Genomic DNA, 16,335 nt, shown 5'->3' with positions numbered 1-16,335 from the left:
TCCAAAGTTCAAAGAATAGCGATGATAAGTTTCATAATCAGTGGATAGGAGGGGGAAACCTAAGCTTTTTTAAGTTTACTTTTGCTGACGATTTTATACTGAGTTTAAAAAAGAAAACTCAATTAGATTCGCGAAACTGTAAAGTAAATAAACGAGTCAAATGTACGTATAAAATAAATCAATCATTCATAATCACGGGGCCACCCCACAAAGTGCCAATAAAATCGATTCTCTCTCTAATGCCGAAAGATGAATTGGCATCGCCACAAATTACTGTGCCATCTGACGACACTGTGCTATTGCGATTTTTAGCCTGTATGTTTGTACCCCTAGAACAGCATGTAGCCCTAGTAAAAGATTTGCTCGCTCGCAATCGATTTTAACTCTTTAATGCACACCAAAAAAAAAGATGGTTAACAAAAGGCGGGCTTAATGCTTAAGTATTTTCTACCCAACCTTGGGAAGTGCGAGAAAAAACGAGCGTGGGTGTGGCAAACTTATGATATTATAAGGTATAGATATAGCAGAGATATTGTTTGAAGAAACAAAATAAGAACATAAGTCTTTTTCACTTTTCAAACAACTACCTAACATAAAAACTTTAATAAGATCCGATATTCAAGTGTTTGTGTACTCGAAAACAACTCCTAGATTGCGAGCGAGCAAATTGTGTAGGTATTAAGGTTAGAGGTAGTATGCAAATTGCAACAGAAGAAGCAAATTCATATTCTAAAATATTTTATTCATGTATTATCACAGGCACTTATGAAGCGTTCATACATTCGACATGTTAACAATAATGTTAAGTGGTGGTGATAACTGCATTCGTTAAAACTAAAGCTGAGTGGGTTTTAAACACGCTCTGGTCTAAGAAGCCCACAACAAACTTAGCCTGGTTTTTTTGTTATCACCATCGCACAGTTGAGTTAATGTTTACCTATGACGTTAGAGTAGACGTTTTATATGCTTACGTTTTATATAAACTTTGAACTTATTGATAGACATCTTAAGGATTTCATATGATAATTTGTTATAAAATGATATACAATTACCCTTAAATTACTAATTTTATGCAGCCTAGTAAACAGCAGTACACGTTTATGTTTACTTGCTTTTTATGCCAAATTACGTTGCATAGACGGGCCAAGTGTGCACATAAGTTCTCCCTTTTTACATACACTTTACCAGTCTGTCTCTTGCTTTGCCAATAGTTATTTTCATAAAAATCGCTATCATAATAACCACAGGCGTTACGCCGTCGCGTGTCGGGCACGCGTTAACACTTGAGCTGTATAATCTGTCGCACTAATATTTCTAATGAAGATATCTATTACCCCTTGTTCGAGGGTGTGAAGACACGTGCCGAAGTTTAAGCCAACTTATTAATATGCATTTAAACTTACGCGTGGATTGCATGTTGGACCAGAGATAAATTAAATTAAATTAAAAAATTCATTATTCATTTAGGCCCATCACAAGCACTTATGAAGCGTTCATAAATATAGTATGCTTACAAAATTGTGAGGTAATGGTGATAACTACGTTCTCCAACTTGAAATTATAGCTACTATGAATTTCGTTTAGAGAGGACATTGCTGTCAAATGAAACGCCATCAATGATTTTTGATCCCGACGATAATTTACGGCGTGTTATATATAATCATTTTGATGTGTCAGTGTGCGTGAGTGTGTGTGCATCTGCTGTGTGTGGCATGGTATTTTCCCAACGGATGAACCAATTTAAATTTTCTTGGTGATTTAGTCGGGAATCTTCTTAAATATGTTTGGTAAAAATCGTTCTAAGATAGCCGCGGCCAAAAAATGGCAAATTACATCTTTTCACAACTCTCTTAATAAAAGTATCAAATGAAAACGGCTTGACTAGTAACATTGAAAGGGAATGAGGAATTCTAACAAAATGCCTTCCGAACCGGTGGTAGAGTCACTAAAACAGACTGGACAAAAGTGCTTATATACTGGGCCTACATTAAATAAATGAATTTTGAAAACGAAATTCTGAATTTTCAATTTTTTAATTTGAAATGAAAACTAAAAACTAGTATTATTGAGAGAGTATAACTGAGATCTTTGATGGTAAATACAAATTCTCGTATTCTTTTGTTGCATAGTTACCCAAAACTCTCGGAAAATATTTAAGTATCAGCTTGAATTAAATCGTAGGGAAAACCAAATGTTTTGCATTTGAATGGTTTCTGTTTTTATACTATCTTTACTTAAGCATTCAATTACTATTGTATTTATTTTACTTACAATGTACATGTTGGGTTGGCCACTATAGGTTTATCATCATTCATCATTATTTTATTTATTTAATGAAAAATTTTTATGTTAACATAATATCTGTTACGGCGTAACAAAAACCCAATCGGGTTTATCCGTATTCATCGTTCAGCGCTCGGAATTATAAGTAAAGTATTTTAAAGCTACATACAAAATGTGACCGGTAGTTCTAAAAAAAAATTAAAAATAATAATCGCGTTTCACATATCGCACTTTATCGTTTGAGTAAACTTTACACTGGAAGTTTTATTACATTTATTAGTTTGAAAGAAAAATGTCTTAAGTTTCTCCTTTATGTTTTTAGCGTTTATTTCCTGCTTTAGTTTATAAGGCAAGCATTATAAGCACATTACCACTATACATAGGTATCCTTTTAGATTGAGATGAGTTTAGGTGGTAGTCCACAACGCAGCGTTGGCCAAGTGCAGATTGGTAAACTTCACACACCTTTAAAAACATTATGAAAAACTCTAAGGCATGGAGGTTTTCTCACGATGTTTTCCTTCCCCTTCTTTCTTCTTCTTTGCCCTAGCCTAATCCCATCATTTGGGGTCAGCTCTTCTTGTCTTTCTGCGCCAGGATTCTCTGTTTTGGGCTGTCACATCAATCAGGGTTGCGTTTTTTTAAATTTTTTTGGTCGTCCACCACGTGAAAGCAGGCCGTTGTTTTCCTTCACCGTTATATTTATTTGCTTACAAACATAATATAAGTTATAAGTATAACAGAGATAAAGAATAATATAAAAGTCGTAATATTAGTTTGGTAAAACGCATAAGGCTCTCAAACATTATAGTTTCGTGCTGAAGATCGAATAGTCTTCCTAAAAACGAGATCAATACAATTTGTAACTGTAGGGTAATTAAAAAAATATTATTTACGGCAAGACAAACAAGCGAGCAAACATTTGGGCAATTGTAAGTAATGCAACATTTGCAAAGCTCGGTACGCCCACTCGAACTGCCTGCCGAAATAAGTGCAGATGCGTGCTTAACTTCGATGGCGTAGCTTATTATCTTTACAAACATACACACAGCGGCCGGTTTTCAATCAACCTTGAGTACCGGGGTGGAGTGCACCAAATGTTTCAATAGCTTTACAATAACAATAATCAAAATGTTATATTAAATAGCTAACTACATATTTGAATAATTAAATAGGTATGAAACTTTATACAACTATTTTAGCAATTTAAATATCACTTGCTAAAACGGTGAAGGAAAACATCGTTAGGAAACATGTATGCCTTCGAGTTCTTCATAGTATTTACCAAGATGAGGGAAGTCTACCACTCTGTACTTGGCCAGAACTGCAGTGTAGACTACGGCCTAAACCCCGGTGGGGGGAAACCCCCACATAGAAACCGGGGTTGCAGTTTACCTATGCCCTGCAGTGGGCCGGTAATGAGTCGATATTATGATGACAAACTTTATAAAGGTATTTCAAAATAATAAATCATAACTTTATGAAGTTCTTAATATGGTCATGATAGAAAAAAGAGGTAGCATAAGCCATTCAACCAAATGTTATTTAACACTAAGTAGTTGGTTTTCGTTTTCCCGTGATGAAAAGTTTCCAGGATGCAAGCTGTTTTTTTTTCAATACTACAAGGGCAGTGGTTCAGGCAAACTTACGTGACAAACAACCAGACTTTTCCGCAATTTATAATAATAGCATTAACTGATAGTCTTGCTGTATTACGCTTCTAATTTTGGTTGCAAATTAAACACCCAAAATTTATGGTTCATCACAATCCAAAGACATATCTTAACGGAGAGATCACCCTCGTTGTTTCTTGATATGATTTTATAATTATACTTTGAAATTTTTTTCTAGCTCACAAAATTTTGTAACTTATTTCTACCAATAGAATTACAATAGCGACTTATAAACTAACTAATCAACACAATTATTAGTTTATTTAGTGGAAAAGTGGCGACATGCGACCGACACGCGACTTACGCCTGCCCAACACGTGTTTGGGGCTAGAGGTTACAAGTAGTTATCATACACCTCTATTGAGTAAACACAATTTTTAACAGTTTTTTTTATAGTTATAATAAATGGATCAAGCAGATGGATGTTTGGTAAAAAAACCAACGGGAATAAACAGAGCAACACTTCGTAGGGCATGCAAGGAACTCGTCCTATGAAGTGCCACCTTGTGTGCAATAACCTGAGGCGTATGTGTTAAACCTTATCATCATATCAACCAATTACCGGCCCACTACCTAGTAGTGAGACCCGTGCCCTGGCACGGGTCTCTTCGCAGAATGAGAATGAGAATGAGATTTACGTAGTCTACCACGCTGGCCAAATGCGGATTGGTAGACTTCATACGCCCTTGAGAACGTTATGGCGAGGAAACCTGCATGTCTGAGAGTGCTCCTTCGCCGTTTAATGCAAGTGATATTTAAATTGCTTAAATTAAAAACGCACATAACTCCGGAACGTTAGTGGCGCGTGCCTGGGCTCGAACTCGGTCTCCAAAATAATAATCCGAACCGAAGCCTCACCCACTAGGCTAGGTTAAGCTTCATGCACCTGGAATTATAAAGCAAAAAACAACAATACTCCTTGGCGGTAGAAATAAACATGGCGTTAGTATTTCACCACAGATAGCCACAAATAGCTCTACTTCTATTATATTAGACTAGCTGTTGCCCGCGACTTCGTCCGCTATTGTTTTTATTCGAAAGACATGTCTTCATAAATTTGGCAGCACTTTATGTATTTTGGATAGCTAAGCCTGGTGTAAAAACGTCGAACACTTTCGTCCCCTCTCAAGAGAACTGAGCTTAATTTCGGGATAAAAAGCATATATACTATGCTATATTAATTCTAATACCTTCAGGAATATGTGTACAAAGTTTCGTGATGATCGGTTTAGTAGTTTTTGCGTGAAAGCGTAACAAACAAACTTACATTCACATTTATAATATATTATTATTTTAGTAGGGATAGGGATTTATCACAACGTACTTCTATTACCGGCACACTAAAGGACACGGGTCTCATTTCAGTATGACAAGGATTCGGCCTGCAGTGTACCACGCTGTCCCAGTGCGGAGCTACGGCATATTTCATGTTATGATATTATCTTAATATATATAAATCTCCTGTCACGATGTTTGTCCGCGATGGACTCCTAAACTACTTAACTGATTTTAAATTAAATTGGCACACCGTGAGCAGTCTGCTCCAACTTAAGAGATAGGATAGCTTAGATCTTTAATTATAGTCGCAATTTTATTTTATTGCAAATTATTTGTCTTTAATTAATTGACAGTCACATGTTATATATATATATACTACTATACTCATTTAAGGCTTAACGATACTGAATACTTTAAAAACAAAATCAAACGCAGACGAAGTCACGGGCAACAGCTAGTTATTATATAATTTACTGTGAGATGGTGATAAAAAAATTTACCCGGCTAAGTCTGTTGTGGGCTCTTCTTAGACCAGGGCACGTTTGCAACCCTCCTAGCTTTAGGTTTAAGTTGGCGAACGAAGTTATCACCATTCGCTTACAATTATGTAAACATATATGGCGCAGTGGGCAGCGACCCTGCTTTATGAGTCCAAGGCCGTGGGTTTAATTCCCACAACTGGAAAATGTTTGTGTGGTGAGCATAAGTGTTTTTCAGTGTCTGGGTGTTTATATGTATTTTCTAAGTATTTATGAATATATAATTCATAAAAATATTCATCAGTCATCTTAGTACCCATAACACAAGCTACGCTTACTTTGGGGCTACGTGGCGATGTGTGATGTGTATTGTCGTAGTATATTTATTTATTTATATATGTATGAACGCTTCATAAGTGCCTGTTATAGGCCTACGTAAATAAAGAAATTTTAAATTAGAATTTTGAACTTGATATTATTACAAGTTTCATAAATAGCCTTTAACAGTCCAATGCTGGACTAAAGGCCTCTCTCAACGGGAGGGTTTACCCATACTCACGACGCTGGGCATACGTTGTGGCGATCGCAGTAGATGGTAGCAGTAGCATAGAGCAAGCTGCTTCCAATGACACATGACACACACACATGCTTCGTATGACATTGTATGTATTCTGATCTGTATTTTAATACAAATTTTACCTTAACGATCTAAAAAAACTTACATTGAAAGTTTATTAATAAAACCTAAGTTTATTAATAAAATAATAATAAAAACAAAGGTATTCCCACAATGACGGTATGATTTTATAATTCTCACGATATTTGACAAAAATGTGCGATCCTCTCAAAACACAAAAAAAAAATTATAATGCTCTACACTCACTGGCCATATCATTTGTTAAGCATGTGGATTGTTATTTCATCCCACTTGAGTTAACGCGTGTCATTTTTAGGGTTTTAGTCGCAACGTACTAATAAAAAAGCAGAATATCACTTACTTGAAGTGTTGGTATATTAATACAGATTAGGTTTAAATTTACTCCCACGGGCATTTTTGTCTAAGCTAATACTGTGATTATAAATCATTGGCTCCTTGATAATTTAAATCCGAATTATAACATATATTTTTTTATCTACCGTGCATGCATTGTTAAGGATTTTTAGTACATATTATCGAAACATTGACTATCGTTTTAGTCTCATTTATCGGGCTAGCCTTTTTTACAAGAGTTTTTCAAATGTGTAAAGTAAACAGTTGTTTAATCCAATGCTCATGGAATTTTTTAATCTTTATTTGTTTCACCACTTATTGTTTGTTTGTTTTAAGTCTTTATTGCACACACACATTTTATATAAATTAAACACAAATACAGAAGAAACTTAAAATAATAAGAAATAAAATAGAGCGTGCAAAGGCGGTCTTATCACTAAAGCGATCTCTTCCAGACAACCTTTGACGTTAGGAAAAAAAAAACGAAGGAACGGGTTGGTGCAGCAATTTAAGTATAAAAAATATATATATATATATACAAAATAATTTTAATAAACTACTTACTCATAAATTCTAATACTACATACATATTATACATAATATATATAAGTATATACATATTTAAGCAATATACTACATACTATAATATTACATAGATAAGAAATGGTTTTCCAAACGCTTCTTGAATACATTTAGGGATTGAGCCTTACGTATGTCAGCAGGCAGGGAATTCCAGAGTCTGACACAATTAACCGTAAAAGAGTTACTATAGTATTTCGTGCGACTGAATGGAACCTGGAGTTTGCCGTCGGTGCAAGATCGAAGCAAGTCGTGGCAGTCCGCTCCGTAAAAAATAAATCGACTTATTCTTAATAGACTAAAAATAAAATTTTTGTAACACATTGATTTATATCAAAACATTGCTTTTGGATACGATAACCCACATGGGTTATCGTATCCATATCGAATGAGTGTCGCTAACATATCTTATTTCTAACTTACTCTGCTTACTTAATATAACTTACTCTACTTACTTGATATAGTAAAAAAATAATAATAATTTAAATTATTTTTATTGCCATTTTCTTGTTGTCATAGAAAATAGAAAATAACCATAGTCCACCCAGCACTTTTACAGTTACTAGTTAAGATTCAAACGTTAAAATATAAATAAAATATAAATATACTACGACAATACACACATCGCCACCTAGTCCCAATGTAAGCGTAGCTTGTGTTATGGGTACTAAGATGATGAATATTTATATGAATAATATACATAAATAAATAGTAATATACGTATAAACACCCAGATAACGAAAAACATTCACGCTCATCACACAAACATTTTCCAGTACTGGGAATCGAACCCACGGCCTTGGACTCAGAAAGCAGGGTCGCTGCAAACTGCGCCAATCGGCCGTCAAAAATTAATCAATTAATTCGTTAAAATAACGCAAGCAATATGTATCAAAAGATCTTTCCCACGAATTCTCTGAATGAACAGTTCACACCCTCTTAAAGAATAATATTATAATCATCATTATGGTTTATGCCCACTAGACATACGAGTGAGCATCATATGAGTGCGACATTGTTGTAATTACTGTGCTGTTATCCCACTTGTAGTCGCGTGTGTCACTGGTGCTAGTAGTATACGTAGTAAAACAATTACGTACTATTACTTATGTTACGTTTCGACATCATCCACCACCAGGATGATGAACAATTCACACCATTTATTACAATCATCATTATGGATTATGCGCACTAGACATACGAGTGAGCATCATATGAGTGTGACATTGTTGACAATCAAGGGCTAAGTGGTAGTTGGAAAAAAAACGGTTCCAACCTTTGTTTTTTCATTTGTAAGCCTATCAACGTATCACTGGTTGGGATAGGTCAGATGAATATATGACCTCCGGGTGACGGATGCGGGGAATCCGTCACCGGTTGGAGATAAGTCCTCGGGTTGGAAGGTGCACCCTATGTTCGTTCCGTGCACCTTCGGCGATTTGTAGAGTCACAGGGTCTCAGAGGAGGGTCTGTCACGGCGGGCGCCACTAGCTGGGTCGCGTTTTAGCCGGTACGAGTCCGACATAACCACTGTGCCTCTCCGTGGTGCGGTGGTATCCATGAGGATTTCACCACGAAAAAAAAAATGCGGATGTGTGCGAAAGTGTTTCCGACACCAGGCCACCATGTGACTGGTTTCAAAAGCGTGGTAAGACCGACATGACCACAGTGCTTTCCCGTTTTGGCCGATATAACCAGCGTGCTACCACGTGCCGTTGTGGTATTTATGAGGTTTACCCACGAAAAAAAGAGCCAGAAGAATAGTTTATTTTTGGTTGCGCCAAGTTATAATTAAGTCTTAAATAATAATTTAAAATTTCATTGGTGTTCCTATTCTCCCATATCCAACCTAAAACAGCACTGAACGATTCTCCGTGAAGAGACTGGCGCCCTCATACGCCTCAAAAACACTAGAACGCCGAGCTGTCACTTAAATTAACGGAAGCAAACGATTAAGACGTTTGCGGACGACTTGCTTTCCGATTGCGAAAAGTAACGGGCAATACGAGTTTACTGGCTGCCTGAAAATAAGCCATAAAATATCATAATATACCTTAGAAGTTTCAATGAGATCCTTTTAAGCATAATTCCTATATTTATGTGTGTGCCGAAATATAACATAAGTGGTGGTGTTCGAGAAGAGAGGACTTCGTGAGGAATATTTGGATCAACGGACGGCGTGCTCCTACCCATGAAAAATAAGGTCAAGTAAGTGCTGTCTTCCTTGTGCTCTGATTCCTTGTATCTTTCTTTTGTACACCAATTTACCGCAAAAAATACAGTCCACTCATTCAAAAATAAAAATCTTAAAATAACTTAATATAACTTGGCGCATACATATTTATTTGGTTCCGTCGAGCCGGATATTTACAGCATTTCCTTCATATTAACGTATTGAAGCATTAGTTTCCTTGTTAGAATACTTCTATAGGCTCTAATAATTGAAATAATATAATTTTAAATAAAATAGGTCATTGCGTCATCTATTTTCTTTGTCTTAATACTGGCATAAGCGGCATTATAGCATTGAGCTAGCTATTTCCCCAGTTAGACATACTAATTATCTACACATATTTATGTATATTTCGATAAATATTAGTGTATTTAAATTGAATTAACAATTAAAACAAATCTTAAAACTTGCAATTATTAATTATTGTAGTACCTTCGGTTGTGAAACATTTACTCAAGAGTCGTAAGACCTAGCATATAAGGTCGAGATTTGTCTATACGAACCTCTGGTCGATCGAACATTCGATATAACCCGACCACGCGTAATATCGAACGAAGCGCGCTTGCGCATATTATCCGCACTCCGCGCGACCTACTTAATTTACCAGTATATGATTGGCTATTAACCTATCATACTCACATAAAAATATAGGTATTTCGTGATTGTTAGATAATTGTCTCACTTACACTTTAGTAAAATGCCTCCTAAAGTAGATTCTAAAACTAGCGAAAGTGATAAGGAGATTCAGGATACTAAACTGTCTATCTTAATTGCTAAACGTGAAGCTATATTCGGTATCATGCAAAATGTCTTTGACTTATCTCGTGAACCCGATGTTCATACGAACGTTGAAAAAAGAGAACATTTTCTAGACGAATCTTCACAAATTGATTCATTGCGTTTAAAGTACGAGTCTATTGTAGACGATTATAATACACGTTTATTAAACTTAAATTCAGATGCAAAACCTGATTACAAAAGTCTGTATGCTTTTGAGACTTTGTATAATAGGGTCAAACGAACTCATACAAAATGCTCAACTTTAAATACGACACCAGAAATACATAATGCGACCTCCGCGCTGCTAAAAGCCAAGCCGAAGCTAGCTCCCATATCGATATTAGAATTCGATGGTGACATTAAATCTTTTCAGATGTTTTATACGACCTTTAAGTCAGTAGTAGATAATAATCCATCACTCACAGATGCAGAAAAGCTATTTTATCTGTTACCGAAGCTGACAGGGAAGGCAAAAAGCGCAATCGCTGGAATTTCTCCGTGTGCTGAGAATTATCAGCTCATTTTACAAACACTCGTCAATAGGTTCGATGATAAACGTATGTTGACTTCCGCGTACCTACATGAATTATTTCGCTATAAGGGTTTTCAGACTCCCTCTGCGACTAACTTTGAAGATTTCATAGACCGGTTCGCTGGCGCAGTAAGCGCTTTAAAAAACCTAAAGTTAGAGAACCTAGCTGATCTTATCATACTACATATAGCTACACAAAGGGTCGATACTGAGAGTGTACGCGCGTTTGAAATTAAATGCGGCAAGAATATACCTACTTTCGACGACTTTGTGGAATTTATCACAACACGCGCGAAGGTGTTTGAGCGTACGAATACGAATGTCACAAACCCTTCTAATACACGTCATAATAAAAATATAAAACATTTGAATAACGGGACTTCTGGCAATGCGCCGAAGTATCAGGCCTATATAAGCACGGTTGATAAGCCTACGTCCAAGTGTCTATGTAGAAATATAACACATGCGCATTTATATAAATGTGTTGACTTTAATAAATTATTCAAGAACGTTTTAAGTGCGTCAAGGAGAAGAATGCCTGTGTGAACTGCCTGTCTATAAAACATAAAGTCGGGCAATGTGAAGTCTCCCCGCACTGTTCGTGTGGTCAGAAACATAACAAAAGGCTGCACTTTGACCAACGCGAGGAACATTCCCGCGCGCCTCAGTTGAATACCGTCATGCCGCCACCGAACGCACCTACCGTTACCGCGTCATCGCCCGTAGCGGATGATCGCGCCGACGTAGCACTGTGCGCTACGCGCGTAAGCCCGTCTACAAGCGCTACGCAGGTGTATAATAGCAATTTGATGAATCGTGTGGAAGACAAGCGAACTACTGTCTTATTGGCTACCGCACAAGTTGCTGTTTACGACTGTAATGGTGAACGGCAAGTTATACGTATATTGTTGGATTCTGCTTCGCAGGCCGATTTCCTCTCAAAAGAATGTTGTGATCGCTTGGGTTTGCAAACTAAATTCACAGAACGTACTATCGTGAAGGGGTTCGGTGGAATTGAGAAGGTTGTACAATCCAGCTCGGTTGACTTGACGTTTTATTCGCGTTTTGATGATAACGTTAGTTTTAATATCTCGCCACTTGTTGTTGATAAAGTGACAGACAAATTACCTACGGCTGTGATAGATACGGCAGTCCTATCACACCTTAAAGGTATTCCGCTTGCCGATGCGAGTTACGGCGTACCTGATAAAATTGATGCTTTAATAGGAGCTTCCCTATTTCCACATTTGCTTCTCCCCGACGACGTCCATACGTCACGTCGCGACCCGTCGGTGCCCGTTGCATTGCGCACGGTGTTAGGTCTGGTGTTCATGGGCAATGCGCCTACGATACCTACTATAAATACTCATACGGCCTTGACATGTTGTTTCGTTCAAGAGCCTCCTGCTATTGACTCTTTAGTCAAGCGTTTCTGGGAACTTGAAGAACTTCCTTCCGCTTCCATTCAGAATCCTGATGATAATGAATGCGAAGACTTCTACACTTCGACTACTGTCCGAGATCCCGATACGGGCAGATACGTTGTCGGGCTGCCATTTAAAGAGGATCTATATTCCCTAGGGAATTCTTTGGACATAGCTAAGAAACGTTTCATCTGCCTCGAAAGAAAGCTTGAAGCTTCGAATAAATTGAGGTCGGCATATGATGACGTCATAAAAGGTTATCTCGCGAAAGATTATATTTCTCCCGCGCCTTCATATGATTCTAAAGATCCTGTTCCGATTTACGTGATGCCACACACGGGGATTTTACGTGAAGACAAACTCTCGACGAGACTGAGATTAGTCGTCGATGCTTCTTGTCGTTCTAGTTCTGGAAAGGCACTGAACCATCTGCTACATTCCGGTCAAAATTTACAGGGAGATCTTTTTAAAATAATTTTGAATTTTCGTCTGCATGCAGTGGCAATGACAGCCGACTGCCGAGAACAGTTTCTACAAATCGTTATGCGCGAAGCTGATCGTCGCTATCAATGCTTCTTATACCGCTTTAATCCACAAGACCCTCTTGTGCTATACCAGTTCAATCGAGTCTGTTTCGGTCTCACTTCCAGTCCCTTCCATGCACTGCGCACGGTAAGACAGCTGGTGAATGACGACGGCGCAAAATATCCACGAGCGAATAGCATTGTGCTACCCGCGCTTTATATGGATGACGTAGCTTTCTCGCTTCCAAGCGAACTAGAGGCAGTCACTGTGTCGCTGCAGATGATCGATCTTTTTAAGGGTGCACAGTGGGAATTAGTTAAGTGGAACAGCAATTCTCGCGAGGTCTTAGATAACCTTCCTGCGTCCCACAAACTTCCGACTGAAGTGGAGTTTGACAAAACCATGCACCATAAAATACTTGGTCTGCATTGGTATACTGGAAATGACGCTTTCTATTTTAAAATTTTTGTGCCCGACGATGTGACATGCACTAAGCGCTCCATCTTGTCGACTGTTGCCCGTCTGTGGGACATAATGGGCTTCGTTGCTCCCACAGTCGTGTATGCCAAAATATTAATTAAAATGCTTTGGCAATTAAATCTTGATTGGGACACTGTAGCTCCACCACACATCATTAAGATGTGGAGACAGTTTTGCGATGAGTTGCCAGCTCTAAATAAGCTACACATACCGCGTCATGTGGGCGTGACAACAGACTGTGAGGTCACTCTCCTGGGACTATCAGATGCTAGTCTCGCAGCCTATGGTGCTGTCGTTTATTTACACGTTAGCTCCCCTACTGGTAACACTGTGCGTCTTGCTTGTGCGAAAAGTAAAGTTTCGCCGACGAAACCTCATTCAATTGCTCGTCTCGAACTATTAGGTGGCGTCCTACTGTCGAAATTGCTTCGTACAGTACATGACACTTACTCTGAGCGTATCCCAATCAAGGCTACATATGCATTTCTCGATTCCAAAGTCGCCCTATATTGGATAAAAAGTTCACCGCATAGATGGCAGACTTTTGTCGCGAATCGCGTTGTACAGATAACTGAGAATATCTCACCAGACAACTTTTATCATTGCCCTGGCACTGAGAACTCTGCTGATATTCTATCGAGAGGTGTAACTCCTGAGAAGCTTCTCTCACACCCTCTGTGGCTGCATGGTCCACCATGGGCATCAATGCATCCGTCTCAGTGGCCACTCAAAACTCTAGAGGGAGAGTCTATTGAAGACGTACCCGAGAAGAAGGTTCTTATACACACTGTGTGTAAACCTATACTCCCGAACGACTTACACGAGCTTGCTCTCCGTTTTTCTTCGTGGAGCAAACTTCTACGTATAATTGTATACATTTGTAGATTTGCTAAATTACTGCCTCGTCGCGGCACTAGTGCAGTTACCGCTGACGACTTAAATTTCGCAGAGAATAGAATGCTTCGCGCTCTGCAAAATCAGCATTTTGCTGAAGAATATTCTCTTATTAAAAATAATAAAACATGTTCACCGGCATTTAATCGCCTAAGACCATTTATTGATGATGGACTTATCCGCGTTGGCGGTCGTCTCGCCAACTCTGGACTTAGCTTTGAAAAAATACATCCGGTTATATTGCCTCGCAATGGCCACGTGGTAAATATAATCATTGATTATTACCACATTAAACATTTACATGCTGGACCCGAACTCCTAATGGCCCTGCTTCGTCAGAGGTACTGGATTCTGTCGGCACGCCGTATTGTCAGGCAAAGAGTACATATGTGCAATACTTGCTTTAGATTTAAACCGCGTCCAACCATTCCGCTGATGGCGGATCTTCCTGATATACGTACACGTCCAGCGTTGAAAGCCTTTAGTTTCACCGGCTGCGATTATGCAGGTCCTATACCATACATTCCTGTACGCCGCCGTGGCGTACACAGCGAGAAAGCTTATATTGTGCTGTTCACGTGTCTCACTACGAGATCTACGCACATTGAGGTTGCTACCTCACTCAGCACCCCCAGTTTCCTCGCCGGGTTTAAAAGATTCCTATCACGTCGTGGTCCTGTTCAGGTGCTGCATAGCGACAATGCTAAAAACTTCCAGGGTGCTGCTTCTTACCTTCGGGACCTCTATAAATTTCTAAGAGAAGAATATTACCCGAAGCTAGAGCAGGAATGCGCTGAAAATAGCATAACTTGGAAATTCATCTGTCCCAATTCCCCACACTTTGGAGGTTCATGGGAAAGTATGATCAAGGTGACTAAGACGATCCTGTTCAAGGTCATAGGGCAACAGCTCCTTTCTTATGAGGAACTTTGCACTGTGCTCATTCAGGTCGAATGTCTTCTCAATTCGCGTCCGCTAACAATACTAAGCTCTGACCCTGCCGAACCTTCGGCTCTTACTCCAAGTCACTTCCTACATACTGCGCCTCTATTCTCCTTGCCTGCGCCTGATGTCAATCCAGACAAAATTAACTTGGTTGACAGGTACTCGTTAATAGATAAAATGGTCCAATCGTTTTGGAATCGTTGGAGGATGGAATATTTGCACGGATTGCAAGTTCGTTTGAAATGGAATACGCCTTCCGTACCTATTACGCCGGGAACTGTCGTCGTAGTTATAAATGACAACGTACCGCCTCTGGCTTGGCCTCTAGCAGTAGTAGAGAAAGTGCATCCCTCGAAAGACGGCGTCATACGCGTAGCGACCGTTAAAATTTCCGGGAGAACTTACGTCCGTCCGGTCGTTCGCTTATGCCCTCTTCCGACGCAATAAGCGTAACAATTATAGTTTCATAATTTAGTACTAAGTAGCTCATACGTTAAGACTTTATTCTCTTTTATAATAATTCTACAAATAATTAATATTTTTTAATATACTTTCGTAAATATACACATACTTATATGAAATACGCCCATGCGCAATACGCGTTCTTAAAAGAGGCAATTCTACCTCATACCTTATGAGAGCTTTTCTTAAAGGTGACCCTTTAAGGGCGGGTGGATGGTTGCGCCAAGTTATAATTAAGTCTTAAATAATAATTTAAAATTTCATTGGTGTTCCTATTCTCCCATATCCAACCTAAAACAGCACTGAACGATTCTCCGTGAAGAGACTGGCGCCCTCATACGCCTCAAAAACACTAGAACGCAGAGCTGTCACTTAAATTAACGGAAGCAAACGATTAAGACGTTTGCGGACGACTTGCTTTCCGATTGCGAAAAGTAACGGGCAATACGAGTTTACTGGCTGCCTGAAAATAAGCCATAAAATATCATAATATACCTTAGAAGTTTCAATGAGATCCTTTTAAGCATAATTCCTATATTTATGTGTGTGCCGAAATATAACATAAGTGGTGGTGTTCGAGAAGAGAGGACTTCGTGAGGAATATTTGGATCAACGGACGGCGTGCTCCTACCCATGAAAAATAAGGTCAAGTAAGTGCTGTCTTCCTTGTGCTCTGATTCCTTGTATCTTTCTTTTGTACACCAATTTACCGCAAAAAATACAGTCCACTCATTCGAAAATAAAAATCTTAAAATAACTTAATATAACTTGGCGCAT

General features: G+C 38.5%; 1 protein-coding gene across 1 annotated transcript; it reads left to right on the top strand.

Annotated features, from left to right (window-relative positions):
* The first annotated feature begins 10,213 nt into the window (after window positions 1-10,213).
* LOC120626046 lies at window positions 10,214-15,543 on the top strand. Its single transcript, XM_039893326.1, has 3 exons — window positions 10,214-10,853; window positions 11,336-11,728; window positions 11,999-15,543. The coding sequence occupies exons 1-3, from the start codon at window positions 10,214-10,216 to the stop codon at window positions 15,541-15,543; spliced, it is 4,578 nt and encodes a 1,525-aa protein (XP_039749260.1).
* Window positions 15,544-16,335: the final 792 nt, after the last annotated feature.

This window comes from Pararge aegeria, chromosome 8 (assembly GCF_905163445.1).
Source record: "Pararge aegeria chromosome 8, ilParAegt1.1, whole genome shotgun sequence".
NCBI lineage: Eukaryota > Metazoa > Arthropoda > Insecta > Lepidoptera > Nymphalidae > Pararge > Pararge aegeria.
This window is presented reverse-complemented; position numbering and strand designations above follow the sequence as displayed.